Here is a 16,613-nt window from a genome sequence, read left to right as displayed (position 1 = left end):
AACAGGCACATATTTTTTCTTAACAATTCTAACCTTTGAAAGAACTTGTGCCACATGTTGACACTGCATTGCTGTGACTTTCTTCACAATCAGCTATCAACCAAATGTGTAAAAACAATCAGGCTTCAGGATGGCAAATGCCCTTCTGCAATTGCTAGGTATGTGTCAGGAGCAGCACCAGTCCATGAAGAAACTTTGTGCAGGGCCTAAGATCTCTAAGTTCTTTGTGAGCATTTTCTGAGGAACACTACTTTGGGTAAGATTGACAGGCTGCATTTACCACCATTGCTACAGTCAATGTAAGAACGAGTGTCCCAGGATCATGTCCCAGAGAGCTGGCACACAAAATACAGCACACTTACCAAACACAGCTCACTCCTCCTTTACAGATTCAGGGAATGTTTGCTCCTGACATGTGTAACTGAAAATTTGAATCAGAGCTCAAAAACCATTCTAGATCACAAAACCATTCTAGTGAAAGATATGTTGGGGAAAGTGGGGTTAGGGACTGATACACAGCACTACATAATACACTTGACTTCCCAAAGACTTTCCAAAAGAATTTCCTCAACACTCATACAGAAAGTCAGTAGTAAATCTGGAGCTGAGGAAATCCCAGTACAAAAGAATTAATACAATGCTTCATAAAATGTCTTTCCCTCAATTGCTTTTGATATCAACTAAAAATCTCACTAGACATGTGTCTGCACTTTAATAAGCTTAACTCTCTAAGGCACTTCAGAAATGGAAAAAGGCTCCTAAACCACTTTGGTAGTTTTAAGCATTTTAGTTTTCATCTTTAATCATTTTTCCATTAAATATCAGTGTGCAAATAAAATAATGATAATCTTATTTAATCATAAAATTACCAGACTCCTGATGGTGATGCTGCAGGTAAAGAGGTTCTAATTTAAAGGCGCCTGTTAAATCTGATCTTTTTTTCACCCTGTATGAAAAAAGAAATCAAATTAAGAAATTTAAGAAATACAAATTTAAGGGATTAAATTTCCACAAGAAGTGAAGGAAAATTAAATGTGTTTAAAAAGAGAAATTCAAGGCCTCATTACTGGCATATTTCCTGGGCACAGCCTGTGCCATTTTCAGTGCGCTGCTTGTTCACAGTCACCCTAGTACTGTACTTAAAGTAGTAAGCTTAATGCTCAGCAGCAACGGGCAGCATGTGATTGCATATTTAAAAACAGATAAGAAGCAGACACAGGGAACCTTTTTATAGTGACAGACACACCAGAATGTAAGACCAGTTAAAGCAACACTAATGTCTACAGTAAGCAGAAGTTGCTTTGCAATTACTGCAGTAGAAAGCGTGTGGGAAGAGCTGTGGCTTCTTAGACACCATGCGTAGCTGTGGTGAGGCTTAATGGACGCTGGCCGCCCTCTCTCCATGCTGTGGGTGGTGGCAGCAGCAGCCACTGGTAGACACCAGCCATCCTGTCCGAAGGCAGGCTTCCCTTTGTACCACCTTACCACCAGTCTGGCTCGATTGCATTGAAAGATGAAGCACAGCACAATGTCAAACTGAGAAGCACATCTTACTCTTGCCAACCAGTGCACAGTGTAACTGGACTGAGTTTCAAAAGCCAATGTGTCCTTTACAGAGAGAACAAGCTATATTTTGCCAGGGAGTAATAACAAGATTTTGATAGTATATTCTTCACTTTGTCTGTAAGAGCGACTCACCTCTACAGATGATGTGTTTTATATATGCAGAACAAGAAGAAACTAGAAATCAAAAAGTTAAAGACCGCTACATCATTATATTATGCCTATAAAGATTTCAAAAAATAATTAATAATTATATCAACATGGGGACATCACTCTAAATGACCAAAGTCCAAACCTTTTATGATTTCCTGCACATCCTTTTTTCTAATGTTTATTATTGTAAAATTCTAAATAAAAATCTAATTTCCAGTATTTTAGTCTGTATGTATAAATGCACAGACCAGTATATAACCCTACATTCATCCACATCTAGACTATGCACATTAAACATCTCATTCAAACAAACAAAAAGCTCTCCTCCCACTTAATGTTCAGGAGAGTACCAAAGTTCACAAAGTACTTGCCTTCAAGTGTGGAAAGTACCTAACTGAAAATAAGTAGGCTTATGCATATGAAAAGTAGTAATAGGCATTCAGAATACTCACAATCAAAAAATTAATAATCTATTTTTATGTTGGAAGTGTTCTGTTGACAGTAGGAAGAAACCATTACCCAACAACAGCTTTAACTAGGGTCAGTATCATGAATAAACCTGAACTTGTTCCATTTATCTACTGAGCTGCTACTTTACTTGATATATTTATTACTTTGATATACTTAGTTTAATTGTTTATGGAATGAGCTACTGAAAAACAAGTTGTAAGCAATATCATTAGTTGTATTGTGAGAGTTTCATTCCTTCTCCTGTAATATGCTGTACTAACAATATAACAGATAGCTATTCTGCTGAGACATCGGTTATGTTGTTGGCAATTTTTATAGAAGATATAAAAATGTTGTCATTCTGCACTTCCCATGAAGTATGAATTGATGTATTGGTTGCTATTAAAATGACATTAGTAATCATTGTGATGTTATTGTTCTTTTTAAAAATGGCATTTGTTCCATTTGGGGACTTTGCAGGTTTTAATCTGGTAACCATGAATAATTATCTAAAAGGATTACTAAAATAAATCCAAAACCTGGACATAAATGTATATGAATCAGTTGTGTTGCACATCTATACGCCAGGTCTATATCTGATCCTAGAAGTATTTAAACTTCTTTGCACTAAGTGCTAGTGTGATCCAGCAATGAACAGAAGAGTTGCTCTTAACTTTCTTTGCAAATACCAGGGGCTGACTGAAGGATCTTCAATATAATTTCAAAAATTTCATTGATAAACTAGAATTATTTAAAGACTTGATGCTATGCTAATGGACCTATTAAGATCTAGCTTCACTGGCATAGATTTACAAGTTAAATATTCATAATAAAAAGTGCACAGTAAAAGTCCTGGTAAATAAAGCACTGAAAACCTGTGAAAAGTGGCTTATTTGGACTGCACATCTGCAGCTTTTAACAGCATCACTCTATTCTGTCCATTTTAACTGATACAATAACCAAACAGATGACTTTGTATTATAGGCCAACAATAAAATCTCACTTCCACCTACAGAAGAGCATTCCTTAAAATATGCAGTAATCATCTTTTAAAATACTAAAACAGCCCTTCCCAACCAGAAGTTAACACTTAAACCCTGAAAAGAGCAACAGAAAAGCAAAAATACCAAGACTTTGTGAGATTATTATTTTCACTCTCTCTGAAAAGAGACACTTTTTGCTATTTTATAATAAGCCAGACAGACAATTAAACAGTTTGGGCAAAACTGACTTGTAGTTTCAAGGCAGAGTCTCTAAAGGACCCCAACAATGCAGTATAGAAAATATGACTCTCTCAGAGTGACTATATTAAACTTTTTTTTTTTTAAAGGAAGATGACTACTCTTTTCTGTACATTAGGAAGTCTGAGAATATTTTACAAAAGATTTAAAATGAAATTGCCTCCAAATCCCAAATGACATCAAAGCGTGATATTGCACTAAGTAGTTACATAATTACATTACAGATCTAATGGCTGGATTATCTTAATCAGCTTACAGGGGAAAGAAATGGGAGAGTTTAAATATTGGAGAAAGTGTTGAGGAGTCTGGGTGATTTAGAAGCCTGTCCTTCACTGGAACTCTGTGCAATTTGATTTTGCAATGGTACAAACTGTTTTTGAACACCTTCTTGCTAGCACAAAATTCTGTTTGATGCTTCACAGGGATCCTAAGGGGACTACATATCATTCCCATTCACTTTTTCTCAAAAGGTCTCTTCATCCTTTATTATTACATTTCTACTGAATTTTGCCTTTTCATGCAGCATTACAGTGGATAAGAGGTGTATTTTGGACTTGAGCCTCGGGAGTAGTTGGATTTCTTTTGGCAACAGATTTGGTTTCAAGCCAAAGAGTTTAACTTTAAATGTATACTTAATTCCTTGTTAAGTGAATCAAACCTATACATAAATGCTTTGCTGAAATGAAGCCTTAATGGCTGTAGTTGTGAAGCTTTAGCTTTGAGAAGGAGATATTTTGCAAGACCTCTTGAGAATCCTTGTAATCTAATCTTCATACTTAAGAAAACATATTCTTTTATAAGGTGTTTTATCTAATGGAATCAAAAATGTGCATTTTCTGCACTGAAAGCAAAACTTGAAGGGACATGCACTAAAACATTAAGCTATCAGCCTGCAGTTTGTAAATATTGGCAGATTAAGTATGCTAATATAAAATCAAAGAATAGCTTGACTTGTCCAGGTGCGTTAATGTAAATGCTCCTATCTTTGAAAAGCAAGAAACAAAATGGAAAAAAACAAAGCACACTTCCTCACAGCTCTGCTTAGAAAGCAGCTACTGCAGCTCTTTTAGGGCTGAACTGTAAGATACCTGAATCACCCCAATGGTCTTTCCATCATTATTTGACTACTACATATTTTGTAAAGGTTAGTTCTAAGGGCTCACCTTTGGTTTCAGAGGATGAGAAAAAGAAGGTGACTGTCACAGATTATTTTCTCAAAAAGAATCTTATCATTATGCCACCAAAATAAACCTTCTTGGTGTCAGAGAAATAGTGAGTGTACATGAATACCATAATCTAGGAGGCGAATAAATAAATTATTCGGACAAATGCGAGATATTGTTCCTAGGTACAAATATACTTTCTCAGAACTTTGAACTAATGTTAAGTTTTAGGACCAGTATAAAGATGTGGGTTTCCCTCAGAGCCTACAGTGCCTCCAAACCGTCAAAAAGGCAGCACTCTGCCTACCCCACCCTGATTCCATGGCCTGGATCTAGTTCGCTAGGTATTTCCAGCATTCTGTCTTCCTTAGGAGCTCAGAAACACTTGTGCCATGTATTTGGGCAGCGAGCAAACACAGCCCTAATAGCTCAGAGGCTCCTCCTAGCACAGATCAGTCAGAGTGGAAAGTCCCATCATCTAGATCTCATTTTCATGCCTGCCACCAGTTGTTTTCGCTGGGGTACATCTGTTATTTCTGGATATCTTCTGGGCTACTGTAATATTATTAACAGTAAAAACATACTACTTTTACAAATGGAATATTTTAAATGAGCCAGCCTGCTGCAGCCAGAACTAGAGCAGTGTCCATGTGGAGCAGATTCTCCAGAGCTTTTCAGGTCTGCTCAGCACCCATTAATATTTGTTCAGTGGATTCTGGAAACATTCAGCTGAGATCTCCAAGAATTAAGCCACTTCATTCCTGTGCCTCAAATGTGACTTCTGATGCCTGACTTTATGCACCCTCCTTTTAATATTTGAGCTCATTTTTAAAGATTTTTTTTTCTTCAAAAAGACAGACTTCAGTATGAGGAAGTCCTTATCTCAAAGGAACAGAAGTGGGCAAGAATCAAGATCCTTGCTCTGTGGGACAAATGGAAACTTTAGGTGACAGAGGGAAATACAAGGAGGAAGAACAAGAAGGCTGTAACTCCCATCCTCCATCAGCACCATGCTGTACAGATGAGAGTGGAAGAAGGGAAGAGTGAAGCACTGCATTTCTGTAAGTGCTGTAGCTGACATACTATGCATTTATCCAAGTTCCACTGTTTTGTAGTGTCTAGAAAAATCATTTCATATGTCAAAAAAAAAAAAGCTTCCATGAGCAAAGTAATGTAGCCTGTTTACTACAGATGACTGTTTTGTTTTGTTTTTTACACTCAGTCAACACCTTAAGCTGAAGCTTGTTTTTCCATATCATTAGACACCATCGAATAACGATAGGAGAGATTCTACATAGCCTAGATGCGAGAAAAGGAGATTGCCCCAGTGACTAAAGAATTGCACACTTTGCCTCAATGGAGATTCAAGCTTGGGCTTTTCTCTTCTCCCTTCCACCTTAAGAACCTTATATCTTTGAAACCTCTACCAACTTTCTTTGAAATTAATAACATAGACTATACTCTGCTAGGAGGAAGCTAAAATCTCCTGGGATGGAAACAAAATCAGATGGACAGTGTGATTTTATACATCTTGTTTGTAAGAAAGCCACACTAAAATATTTGAATGTGTTTTCACAAGGCTACAGGGGAAAGCAGGATTAATGAGAAGTTAAACTGGTAGGGACAAGACTCTGGCTCCTAATTGTCCTATGGACATTAAAAAGAATGATGGTGAATTTTCTCATTTCTGAAAGTGGCTACTTTGATATTAATTTCTTTGAATGATGAGAAGATGGGATGGGAGAAACTAGCAAAGGAGTTTCATTTTTTCCCTGTTTCCACATAGAGAGAGATGATGAGTCATGAAGTACTTATAAATTGGGGCCCTAGGTTAATTGCTGCCACTCCTGATGAATCAGGATCAAAATGTAAGCCATTTATTCTAATAAAAAGAAAAATTTCATTATGGCTTGGAGAATTTGAAGTGCTTATACTCGGACAACTCTTACATTAAGAAATGTATTGTCTGAATAATAAACACATTTGTGCAAAAGTCATCCTTGTTAACTATATTAAAAGAGCCAAAGATTAACCTAAAGCAACTGAGTGATCATTGTTTCAAGTTCACCTTTTTTTAAAAAAAAAAAAAAATAAGGTGAATCCTCTTGCTGAATGATGTTTAAGCGTTTTTTCTTTTTGACTTTCAGTTTTTCAACTTTTTCACTTTTGCAGAAATTTTCTTCTAATATAACTGAAATTGATGCTTTTATTTATTTTGATGAATAGTCTGCATTCACTGATTAGCCATTTTGCTGATAAGCATCATTAACTGTGACACTGGCAATACACTAGGTTCTGGAAATTTCATTTTGGGACACAATAGCATCATTGTTAATGATGTTTTTCTTGTGATGGTAATTTGCTTTGTTTCAAAGTACGTCTACTCATTTCTACTTTGGCATCTTTCTATATCATAATGTAGTCTCTTCCATCCTCTGGTGACACTGAAAATTAGTACAAAATTGCATAAATAGTCCTTTTTGAACTTAATTGCTTTTCATCAGCCAAATCCCAGACATTTTTAGAAAGGCTTTTGAAAGGATCAAGACTCAAACTGAGAGAAATTTTATGAAAGAGAAGAAAAAACTCCATTTAGTATGCCGTTCATTGCATTAACATCTTTAAAGGGAGTTTTTTCTGTTTATTTTTTAAACAGTCCCAAAATGGAGCAGATAAGAATCTGCAGACTTTTCAGGCTTTCTCCCTGGAACAAAATGTGGAGCTAAGGTCTATTTCTAAATTATTTTTTTAACTTGGATTAAATGAAAGAGTGAATGTTGTACATAATTTACAGGAGTTAAAGATATCCAGAACTCCTAATTTCATTAAAGCAATAAAAATAAATGTCTACTGTTAGAAAAGCAAACTATTTACCATGAGATTTTTTTCTCTCTTGTAAAGTTTCCTTTTTCTGTAATACTTACCACATTGCAGAGCAGTCAAAATTCACTAGGAGCCATTTGTGAGGATTAAAGTTAAATGAATCGGCAAACTGAGAATGGATAAATAAAAAGAAAAAAAAAGGAATTATGAAAAAGAAAAGAATCCATGTGCTTATGATATAACCTAGTCAAATTCTCTGAGTACACCTCAACTATGAACGTGTTTCTGTATTGTGGCTTTATAACGTTCACACTGACATAACCTTATTTAATAACTATTGTAGCTAAATCTTCATTTGATATTGGGGTTGGAATTCAGGTTAGGTGTGCAGCTAAGCTTCTGCTATGATCTAAATTTTGAGCATTCACTAAGAATTACACGTTACAAAATCTGCGTATAGAGACAAATAATACATTTAGTTCTGAATCTGTGCATCACATTCCTCCATAAAATTTCAACTGGCCATAAAATGACTTTTTTTTTTTTTTTAACCACCAAGGTATTTTCTTTTAGTGGAATAGTCATTTTTTCATTGAAATCCAATATAAACTAATTTTTAGACGAGTCCAGCACAGAATAAGCATTCACAGTACATGGTTATATGTTAAATAATAACAGCCCAGCCTTTGCTTAACATTTATTTAGGCATGGCACAGGAGGAAATCCAGGTAGATGAGAAGTATATTGTGTGGGAAAGGCTGCTTCTGCAGGCTGTGTGATAAGTAAGGCACCGACCATTAGCAATACAAAGGGGAGAGGAGAGCTTGGGAGCACCACTTAGCACTTTTCTTTTCACATTTGTTTCTCATAACCTTCCCTATCACGGGAAAAAATTACAACTGCTCACACGAGAGGAAATATCTGTCCATCTATCTAGCCATCTATCTATTTCCCTGTAATAAGTAAGGTAGGGAACCTACTCATGATTGTTAAATATTGACTCAAATGACATATGCAAGCCCAGACAAGAGGTGCTGTTTCATTTCCTTCAGTAACAAATAATAATAATTTAAAAAAATGTTCCCATACAGGAAATTACAACAAGCTTAATTTGCTGATAAAAAAAAAAGACAGAAAGAAATGCTTTATTTGTTAGGGAGGGGGTTTCCTCCTCTTCTTTATTAGTCTCTACCTATCAGTGCTGTGTTTAAACTTCTGGCTTTACCAAACAGTAATATTTTCTCCATTGACGTGGAAGACAAGGACTTATCTGCCTGTCTGAGGGGAGCAGCAGGAAATTGAAGTATTCTTATCTAAGGAACTGAATGCCAAGTAGCTCAGGGAGAAGGAAAAAAAGGCACGAGTGCTGTTGGGGGAATATTTCATTTAGCTCTCTCTTGGTCGTTAAACCCTATCTGTCTGAGGCACAGCTACTGGCTGTATCCTATACACCTCTCAGGATGTACGGAAAAAATCAGGCATTATAAGGTCATTAATTTGTTGAACTTCGGAGGGTGGGGAGGGTAATGTAGAATTAGGGTGTTACAAATGTGCCTTTTGGACATTCAGGAAAAAGTTCTTATTTTCTGGACTATCTTGCAAGATATTTTGTTGATTCACTACTATTTGGGATTCTGAATGACAAATTCTTATATATTGTGGTAACTTGCATACTGCCAGAATAAACTGGTGAAAACTATATAAATATTGGTAATGTAACAGGATATATAGATATTTTGTAGAGAAATGCAGCATGCTCAGAGATTCTAGAAAAGCCATTCATGTTGTATGCATAAGAAACAAAAAAAATTCTATGGAAGAGCAAGGTTTTCTCAGGTTGTTAGAGAACAAATATTTCACTCACCTCCACTCCATTTAAAAGATGTCTGAATTCAGGGCAGATGAATGCGCTCCCAGCATAGGCTGCATCGATATGCATCCAGATATTTTCCTTATTACCTTAAAAAGAAAAAAGCAAATAAATTAAACAGCAGATTACAAATCCTGATTAATTTGCATTAAACCAAATGCTTTAGAGATTTTCTTAGATGTTACTAATTTAATTTGAAATTGGGAAAATAAGAGATGAAATATTTCTACCACTTGGGCTTCTGCTAATACATAGAGATGTGTGCATACATATTCTTCTTTCTCCTCAGTTCCCCTAATGGAGCAGAGTCCCTAAATATTTAGATTTATCTTATTAACTAACATAAACTAAATAATTTTAATTTAAGGACAATTATAAAATATACTTTAAAGATATATCTAGAGATGTAGTTATTCATTTCTATGTTAATAAAACTTTAGCAAGAGGAGCTAGTTTTAGCTGTGCTCCCCACTTCCAGCTCATGAATCATGCACAAACATTTCTAAAACAGGTTTCCATATACATATATATCTATATAGACATGCATATATACACATACATATATATGCATACTTTTGAACTATATACAGCAAACTGTTTATTTTGAAGACTGAGACACTTACCCAAGAGCAAGCACTGAAAGGTTAAGAATGTACTAGTTTTGATTACTCACTGAATGGTTTCTGCAAAAATATTTTAGCATATGGGTCTCGTGTATTCTCTGTAATTTACTACTCACACTCTGCTATTGATCACATGCAATAATTCACACAATAACAAATCTCAGCTATGAGCTGATGACTGAAGCCCACATAACATCTTTACACAAGTCACCAAACAATGCTGATGCATTTTTTTAACATAGAGGGGCACATGCATTCAGATCTGTGATTGGGCACCAAGTTCATGCCAGAATTTGCGTTCTTATGAACTAAATTTATTTTTTGCATAAATGTCTGGAAAAGGTTAATAAAATTCTATTCATAACATCTGTGTGAATTAGGTTTAGTTGAAGAGATGTTGAAAGTTCATTTGACTTTTTTTTAATTTATTTGGTTTGAGACATCATTGCCTTTAATTTACAGGACTTCTGCTCATGTATATTAAGAAGAAAATTCACCTGTATGCAGAAAAGCTATCACAAGGCTTATGATTTAGGGCATGGGCAATCCTTCTGCTGGTCTCCACTCCACAAGCAGAAAGTCAGGAGAGCAACTGATGAAACACACATGATCACTTGCTATACCTAAAAGCATTGGTGTTGCTATTTTATTAGGTCAGGTCTGTAGGAATATTTTGAAGAGCAAAATCATTTCTAGCTGCTAAGCAAAGTACTAGAAACCATTTTAGAGAGGAGGATTAGGAGTCTCTGATGCTTGTGCTGAAAGGGAGAAAACCTAATGAAGCAAGCCACCACTGTGCAAACTGCAAGTGTTCTAGGACCCATCCGAATAAACGAACAAAACATCAAATCTCGTCATGTTTCTATGACATTGCTTCTGACTGCTTCTAGCTATAAATTGCCTGCTCTAAATGTACAGTTGAAAATATCTGGTGCACTTTTGTCACACTTTCACCAGTCAGCAAGCGTGCTTCTGACCAAGCCTTTGCTTGCCGCAATAGACCATAACACAGAAACAGCTACGAAGAGATCATGACTCAGTCACTGTATTAAATACCCCTGCACTTGTCTTGCTTTCTTGCAAGAGGAAGGAAATAGGGGATAGAGGAGAAAGAGTTAAGGAGAATATGCATGTTTTTTTGGTGCGTGTTTCCCTGCTTTTTATAGTCATTATAACCAAAGAGAAACAAAACACTTGGTGCAGAGGAGAACTAGCGTTCAGTCTTTCCCTGATCTTCTCCGTTGCTCCAGAACCTCTTGCAAGTAGAACAACTTGAAGAAAAATGTTAAAAACAGAAGCAGTTACAGTAATCTTTTTCCACTGAAAGTGTTCCAAGAAGCCCCCAAAAAACAAAACTTGGAGCTATGATCTCTGTATTCCTTGTTGGTCTAAGAATACAAGCCAGATGCTTTACCTAGTATTAGCAAGAAAGCTTTAACTGAAGGTGTCATTTATAAGTAGCTTTATTGAACTTGGACAGTGACAGTGCACAATGCCTGGGAAATGACTCACTATGGCTTAAACCGCTATCTGCAATTTTAGAAAGTAGCAGCAGACAAAGACTTACAAATAGGACCCAGTTCTAACAGTTTGTCAAAGGAGCAGCAAGGTGTGGTTCCAAGTGTTGCACAAAACTGCAGAGCCAAAAAACAAAGGCAAAAAAATTAACAAAACAAGTCTTACAGCAAAGAAAATTATCAAATGAACAAAACTGTCTGCAAATGCAACAACGAAGAGGAGTACAGATGATATAGGACAAAATATATTGATTTTAGCCAATACCTACCCTTCAGTGGAATTTTTGAGAATCTAATTTTTTCCCAAAGCTCCCATTAGCTTGCACTGAGACAAATGCATAAAATACAATGTTAATATAAAACTGACTGATAATGTAATATAGTCACATATATTAATGTTATATTTTATATATTTTCTATGTGTCTCACATGCTTCTCATGTAGCCCAATACTAATCTCACACATGCAATTAGCATTAAAATGATTTGCAGTTTATGCTAGTACAGGCAAACTTGGAACATGGGCAACTGTAAAGATACTGGGATTCCTGTTGACAGAGTCGACCATAAAATATTACAGCTTGAACTAAAGAGCCAAGGTTCTAACAGAGACTTGTAACTGATTTATGCTGAGGGGATCTGCAGGCTGGAACCTGTTCACTAGTAGGATATGTTCACTATTAGGTTTGTGGGATATTTTCCAAATAAGCTTTTCTCTCCCAGCTTCATCCTAAAATACTGAAACCATGCTAACCTCACTCTGTTCATTTCTTATCAGATGTATCCTGCTGTATGACCATAGTGGGCCAAAAGCAGAGGCAACATAAATGTTGAAGGAAGTTTCACACTAGTAAGAGAATATAACCAGGTGAAAGTGAGCTGTGGAAATTTATTGGGAGTAAGCAGATAGAATTATAATCTAGAAAACAACTACCAAGTACAAGTAAACTGACATTATTTTATCTTTTGTTAGTCTTATGTTTTAAATACCTAGTATCATTTTTACAAACAACAATAAAGGCTGGGACAGGTTTGTGCCTTGTACTGAACTGGTATTTAAGAAAAGACACTTTACAGTTTAAATAGAGAAAGTATACTATTTTTTTAGCTGGAATACTGAAGTACTAAGGCATTAGATCATTTATACAAGGTCATGCACAACGCCATACCACAGCCAGGAGATGACTACAAATATTTCAAATGCAGAAACTTTTTTATTTTTGTACTTGTGGTTACTTTTTCTGCAAGAACACTGTCAACCCACCATCTTTTGTTTCCACTGTTTTTCCCTAGACATCTACAACTGGCCACATTTTGGGGAGGTTGTTTCTGTTGGGGGTAGGTGCTTGAATGTGTCTGTGCATGTCACTAAGGCATGCTTATTCTCTGAAAATGTCCCTCAGTGAATTTATGACAAGTCCTGTAAGAAAAGAAAGGAACACGTTGATGGTATCTGTCCATCCACTATACCTTTCAAGAAACAAACATACTGTCTTAGCAAAATATAGATACAGTTATACATTAAAACTCCATGCCGGTTTTCTTTCTCGGCTCCATGATGAGTATGTACACAGGGCCTTTGGATTCAGTGCTCCCCTTTGTAGCGGGCATGACACCAGCAGGAAACGTTTCCAGTGGTTCGCTCTCTATATTGCACTTCTCTGGCCCATTCAGCTAGCTAACTGACAGCTTAGTATGTCCGGCACAGCAGGTGTTCCAGCTGTGTTAGAGGTTGTCCTCAGTAAATAGCAGCACGCGCTGTTGTCATTGCAGCTTCAGCTGTGGAGCTGCTGCGAGCCCAAGCCATGCTGCCCGTGCCCAGCCAAAAGGCGCAGTCGGTGGCTCAACTGTGTGGGGCTGAGGGGACTTTCAGTCTCATCTCACACAGTTATCTTGTAGCAAACAAAGGATTTTGTTTGCATTTAGGTTTCCTGGTACAGTCTTATCTTCTTTAGGCTTTTAGTTTGTGTCTCCAGAGCCCAACAAGTTTTCTATGTCAGAGAAAAAAAAACCCTGTTATTATGCCAGTAGCAAGTTGTTTGCCAAAATCCTATAGCCTGTTTTAGCCTAATAGCACATTTAACTTGCCAAGTGTATACCCTTTCTGTTCTTCTAGCCTGGACACAGCTTCTGCATTTCACTGATGTCTCTTTTACTTCTAGAAGGTCATGTTACACAAATGCTAAACTATATAACTTTTGGGGGAGGGTTCTTCTTCCATCTTTTCTTAAAAGGTGATACAAATTTGTGCTAAACATTTCTGGTCTACTTAAACAGTCTGCTTGATACCTGCAAATATTTAACCCTTTAATCTGTTCTCTTGAACGTACATTCTCATTATTAAGTTGCTGCCCTCTCTGAAGTTAAACACAAATTGTTATGAAAGATTTTCCTGACTTTTTCACCAGTTATTGGATATTGAACTTCAGACTGTTATGAATCATCTACAGTCACATCTTGAAGGAGGTCCTGTGCATACCTTGGGACTGACTAAAAGTTCGTTTTCCCTGTAGTGGTTCCCTGATTAGTTCTTCCAAGAAGCTGTCACAGAGTTTGAAAATGTTTACTTATCTTTGCTTTTCACATGCAGCTTTTCTTCTATTTCTTTTTGTTACAAAAAACAAAGTAGTAACAGCACAAGACCAGACATCTTGAAAAAATAATCAGATCTTCAGACAAATATTTGAATAATCATGGTGGGATTTTCATTTGCAGTCTCTAGTTTTTTGGAGGATTAATGCAAGATGAGAGAAGCTTGTTCTACTACTTATTAAGCTAGACTTTCCAAAATTCCTAGGGATTCCTGTACTAACAGAAACTTCCAGTAAAAATGGCATGTGGATATGCATTCAGAAAGAGCCAGAAATTTAAAGTGATATACACCAAGTATACTGAACTAATAAATAACCCATTGCTATAGGTAAAACCTCTCACTTAAGTATACTTTCGAATGTATCTGCACCTATATTGTACGATATACCTCAAAGGTACTTTAAATTCTGTTCCTGTGGAGAGCTGAATGTTTCTGCTTAACAGAAAGTACTCGGACAGTACTCAATTTAAATAAACGTGGGTATACTGTTAGACGAAGTCATATCATGCCTTTGTGTAGGGAAGACCTGATTAAACGTGGTCATACAAAATCCGGAAAACATTTTAGCTCTGACACTGCACATATTCCCCCAAATTGATCACTACACCAAAATTAAGAACTGTAATGATGTTTCATTGCACCAATAAAAAAAAAACAGCTACAAGAAAAGAGATTATTAAAGTAAGAAAGGGACGATTCAGAATTTTTTTCTATATCAAGCAATCAAGAACCTCGGATGGAAACAAATACAGTTCCAAAAATAAGCAGCATATTGAGATATAAAGATATTGAGATATCTCACAGAGATAATAAAATTTTGCTCCTGACAATTTTTTCCTTCAAATAATCTAACCTTTATCTATACTGAGCCCTCCCATATTCCTGAGACAAATGAAAAGAGCAGAATGATAACAGTGCTTGAGGTAGGTTTATGACCACTCTAGAAGTTTAATCATCCTTTGTGGGAGGTTAAAAATTAATTTAAAACATAAAAATTTTTTTTAATGCAGGATGTATTTTTTACTAAGGAACAGGTTTGTTCTCTTTTTTACTAGTGGAGCATGCACCTATAAAGTAATTAATAATACATTTGTTGCACTGCTGCCTACCTGAGATGTTCCCACAATCAGGAAAAACCTACATTTTATCTTTGGTTGAACTACAGATCTAGAAATAGGGGCACAAAAGAATGGAGGATACCATGATGAAAAACAAATCCAATTTTTCTCTCTCTATATAAGAATAGTGGTTAACCCATTGCATTGGAAAATACTGAAATGAAGCATGCCCTACAGTCTTAGCTCTGCACTCTTACGCATACATTTTATGATAACATACTCTGGACTTTCTGACAAGATTAGAGCACAATTCTCTGGCCAGTCCACTGATATTAAAAAAAAAAAGACGATTACTGCACAATTTCACAACAGAAAGTTACAAATTATTGGTGTTAGTGCTGTACTGCAGTCAAAGCATTCTCTTAATCACTGTAAGGAATATGTTGTTTCGGTAAGAGATTACATGAGTTCAGACACAGACTTAGCTGTTTAAATAAATGGCTTATTCTGTAAGGTATACCTCAATTTCTAAAATAATTTTGTTGTCCTCTCTGCAGGTGTCTAAGCCTCAAAGCTACTTGTGTTAATTCTCAGAAACACCTTAAAGGGACAGCATCTGCTCTTGTCAGGGCTGTCCTCAGCCTGCCTCAGTACTGAACAGTGGATCTAACTCAATTTGTAACCTGTATAACACCAGCATAATCACATTTGTGCAAGGGGCAGGGGACAGGCTGCATCACCCAAATGAGGCTGATAGCTCAGTAGAGCCCGCAGGCCTTATCCTTTTCAGGTGGTGCGCTTCAAATTTGACTCAGTCCTAGCTGCGAATACAAAGCAGCTAAAACGCTTGCGTCAATCATCTCCTGTATTACTTTCCTGAAATCAAGACCTATGTCAGGGAACGTGTATGAATCTTTATGATGCCAGAGAGCAAGCATAAAGCAAAGTCTGAGATTCTCAGCCTTTTCTACTGGAAAACCTCCTGCAAGTTTGGGGGAAAAAAAAAAAAAGATGATGAAAAGATGTGGACACATTTTTATAGTTTTGCCATAAAGCTTTTCATTTGCAATTAATTAAAATGAGACAGAGTTTTTAATGTTCTCTAGTTATTTTTATTTTCTCTTACTCAGTTGCTTGCCAGCTTGCACTCATGAGAATGACTGTGGCTTAAAAAAATTGCAACAGTTTACTAAATCACCATCCAATATCCTATGAAACAGTAATCATTCACAAACTGTGGGTTAAGAAACATTGCCCTTGAGGTCTGTATATGTCTCAGAGAATGCTTCTTCCAAACAGGAATCTGTGGTCAGGGTCTTAGTGTTAACTCCTACTGAAAAGATGGCTCCTCTGTCAGTCTAATTCAGATTTATTGTTTCCCATGTGAGTCCAGATACAAACAGCCTGCTTCTTAATATCCTGTAGATCATTACTCAGAAGAGTCATTTCAGCTACAGAGAGATTTCATGCTGGGTCTTTGTTCAGCAGAAAAGAGATCATGTTACAGCAACATTATATTGGATGAAGTTGTTGAAGTATATCGTACTATATATATGCCAG

At 36.4% G+C, this 16,613-nt stretch overlaps 1 protein-coding gene across 1 annotated transcript in view; it reads right to left on the bottom strand.

Annotated features, from left to right (window-relative positions):
* The window catches only part of DDC (dopa decarboxylase), a 57,401-nt gene that overhangs the window by 17,727 nt on the left and 23,061 nt on the right, over nucleotides 1-16,613 (bottom strand). Inside the window, exons 6-9 of the mRNA XM_013952767.2 lie at nucleotides 11,454-11,520; nucleotides 9,258-9,352; nucleotides 7,495-7,562; nucleotides 870-946 (exon numbers count right to left, since the gene is read on the bottom strand). Of these exons, the coding sequence (XP_013808221.1) occupies nucleotides 870-946; nucleotides 7,495-7,562; nucleotides 9,258-9,352; nucleotides 11,454-11,520 (307 nt within the window). The remainder of the gene's footprint in view (nucleotides 1-869; nucleotides 947-7,494; nucleotides 7,563-9,257; nucleotides 9,353-11,453; nucleotides 11,521-16,613) is intronic.

Source organism: Apteryx mantelli, chromosome 2 (assembly GCF_036417845.1).
Source record: "Apteryx mantelli isolate bAptMan1 chromosome 2, bAptMan1.hap1, whole genome shotgun sequence".
In the NCBI taxonomy this organism is placed as follows: domain Eukaryota; kingdom Metazoa; phylum Chordata; class Aves; order Apterygiformes; family Apterygidae; genus Apteryx; species Apteryx mantelli.
Note: the sequence above shows the minus strand (reverse complement) of the source record. Positions and strands in the feature narration are given on the sequence as shown.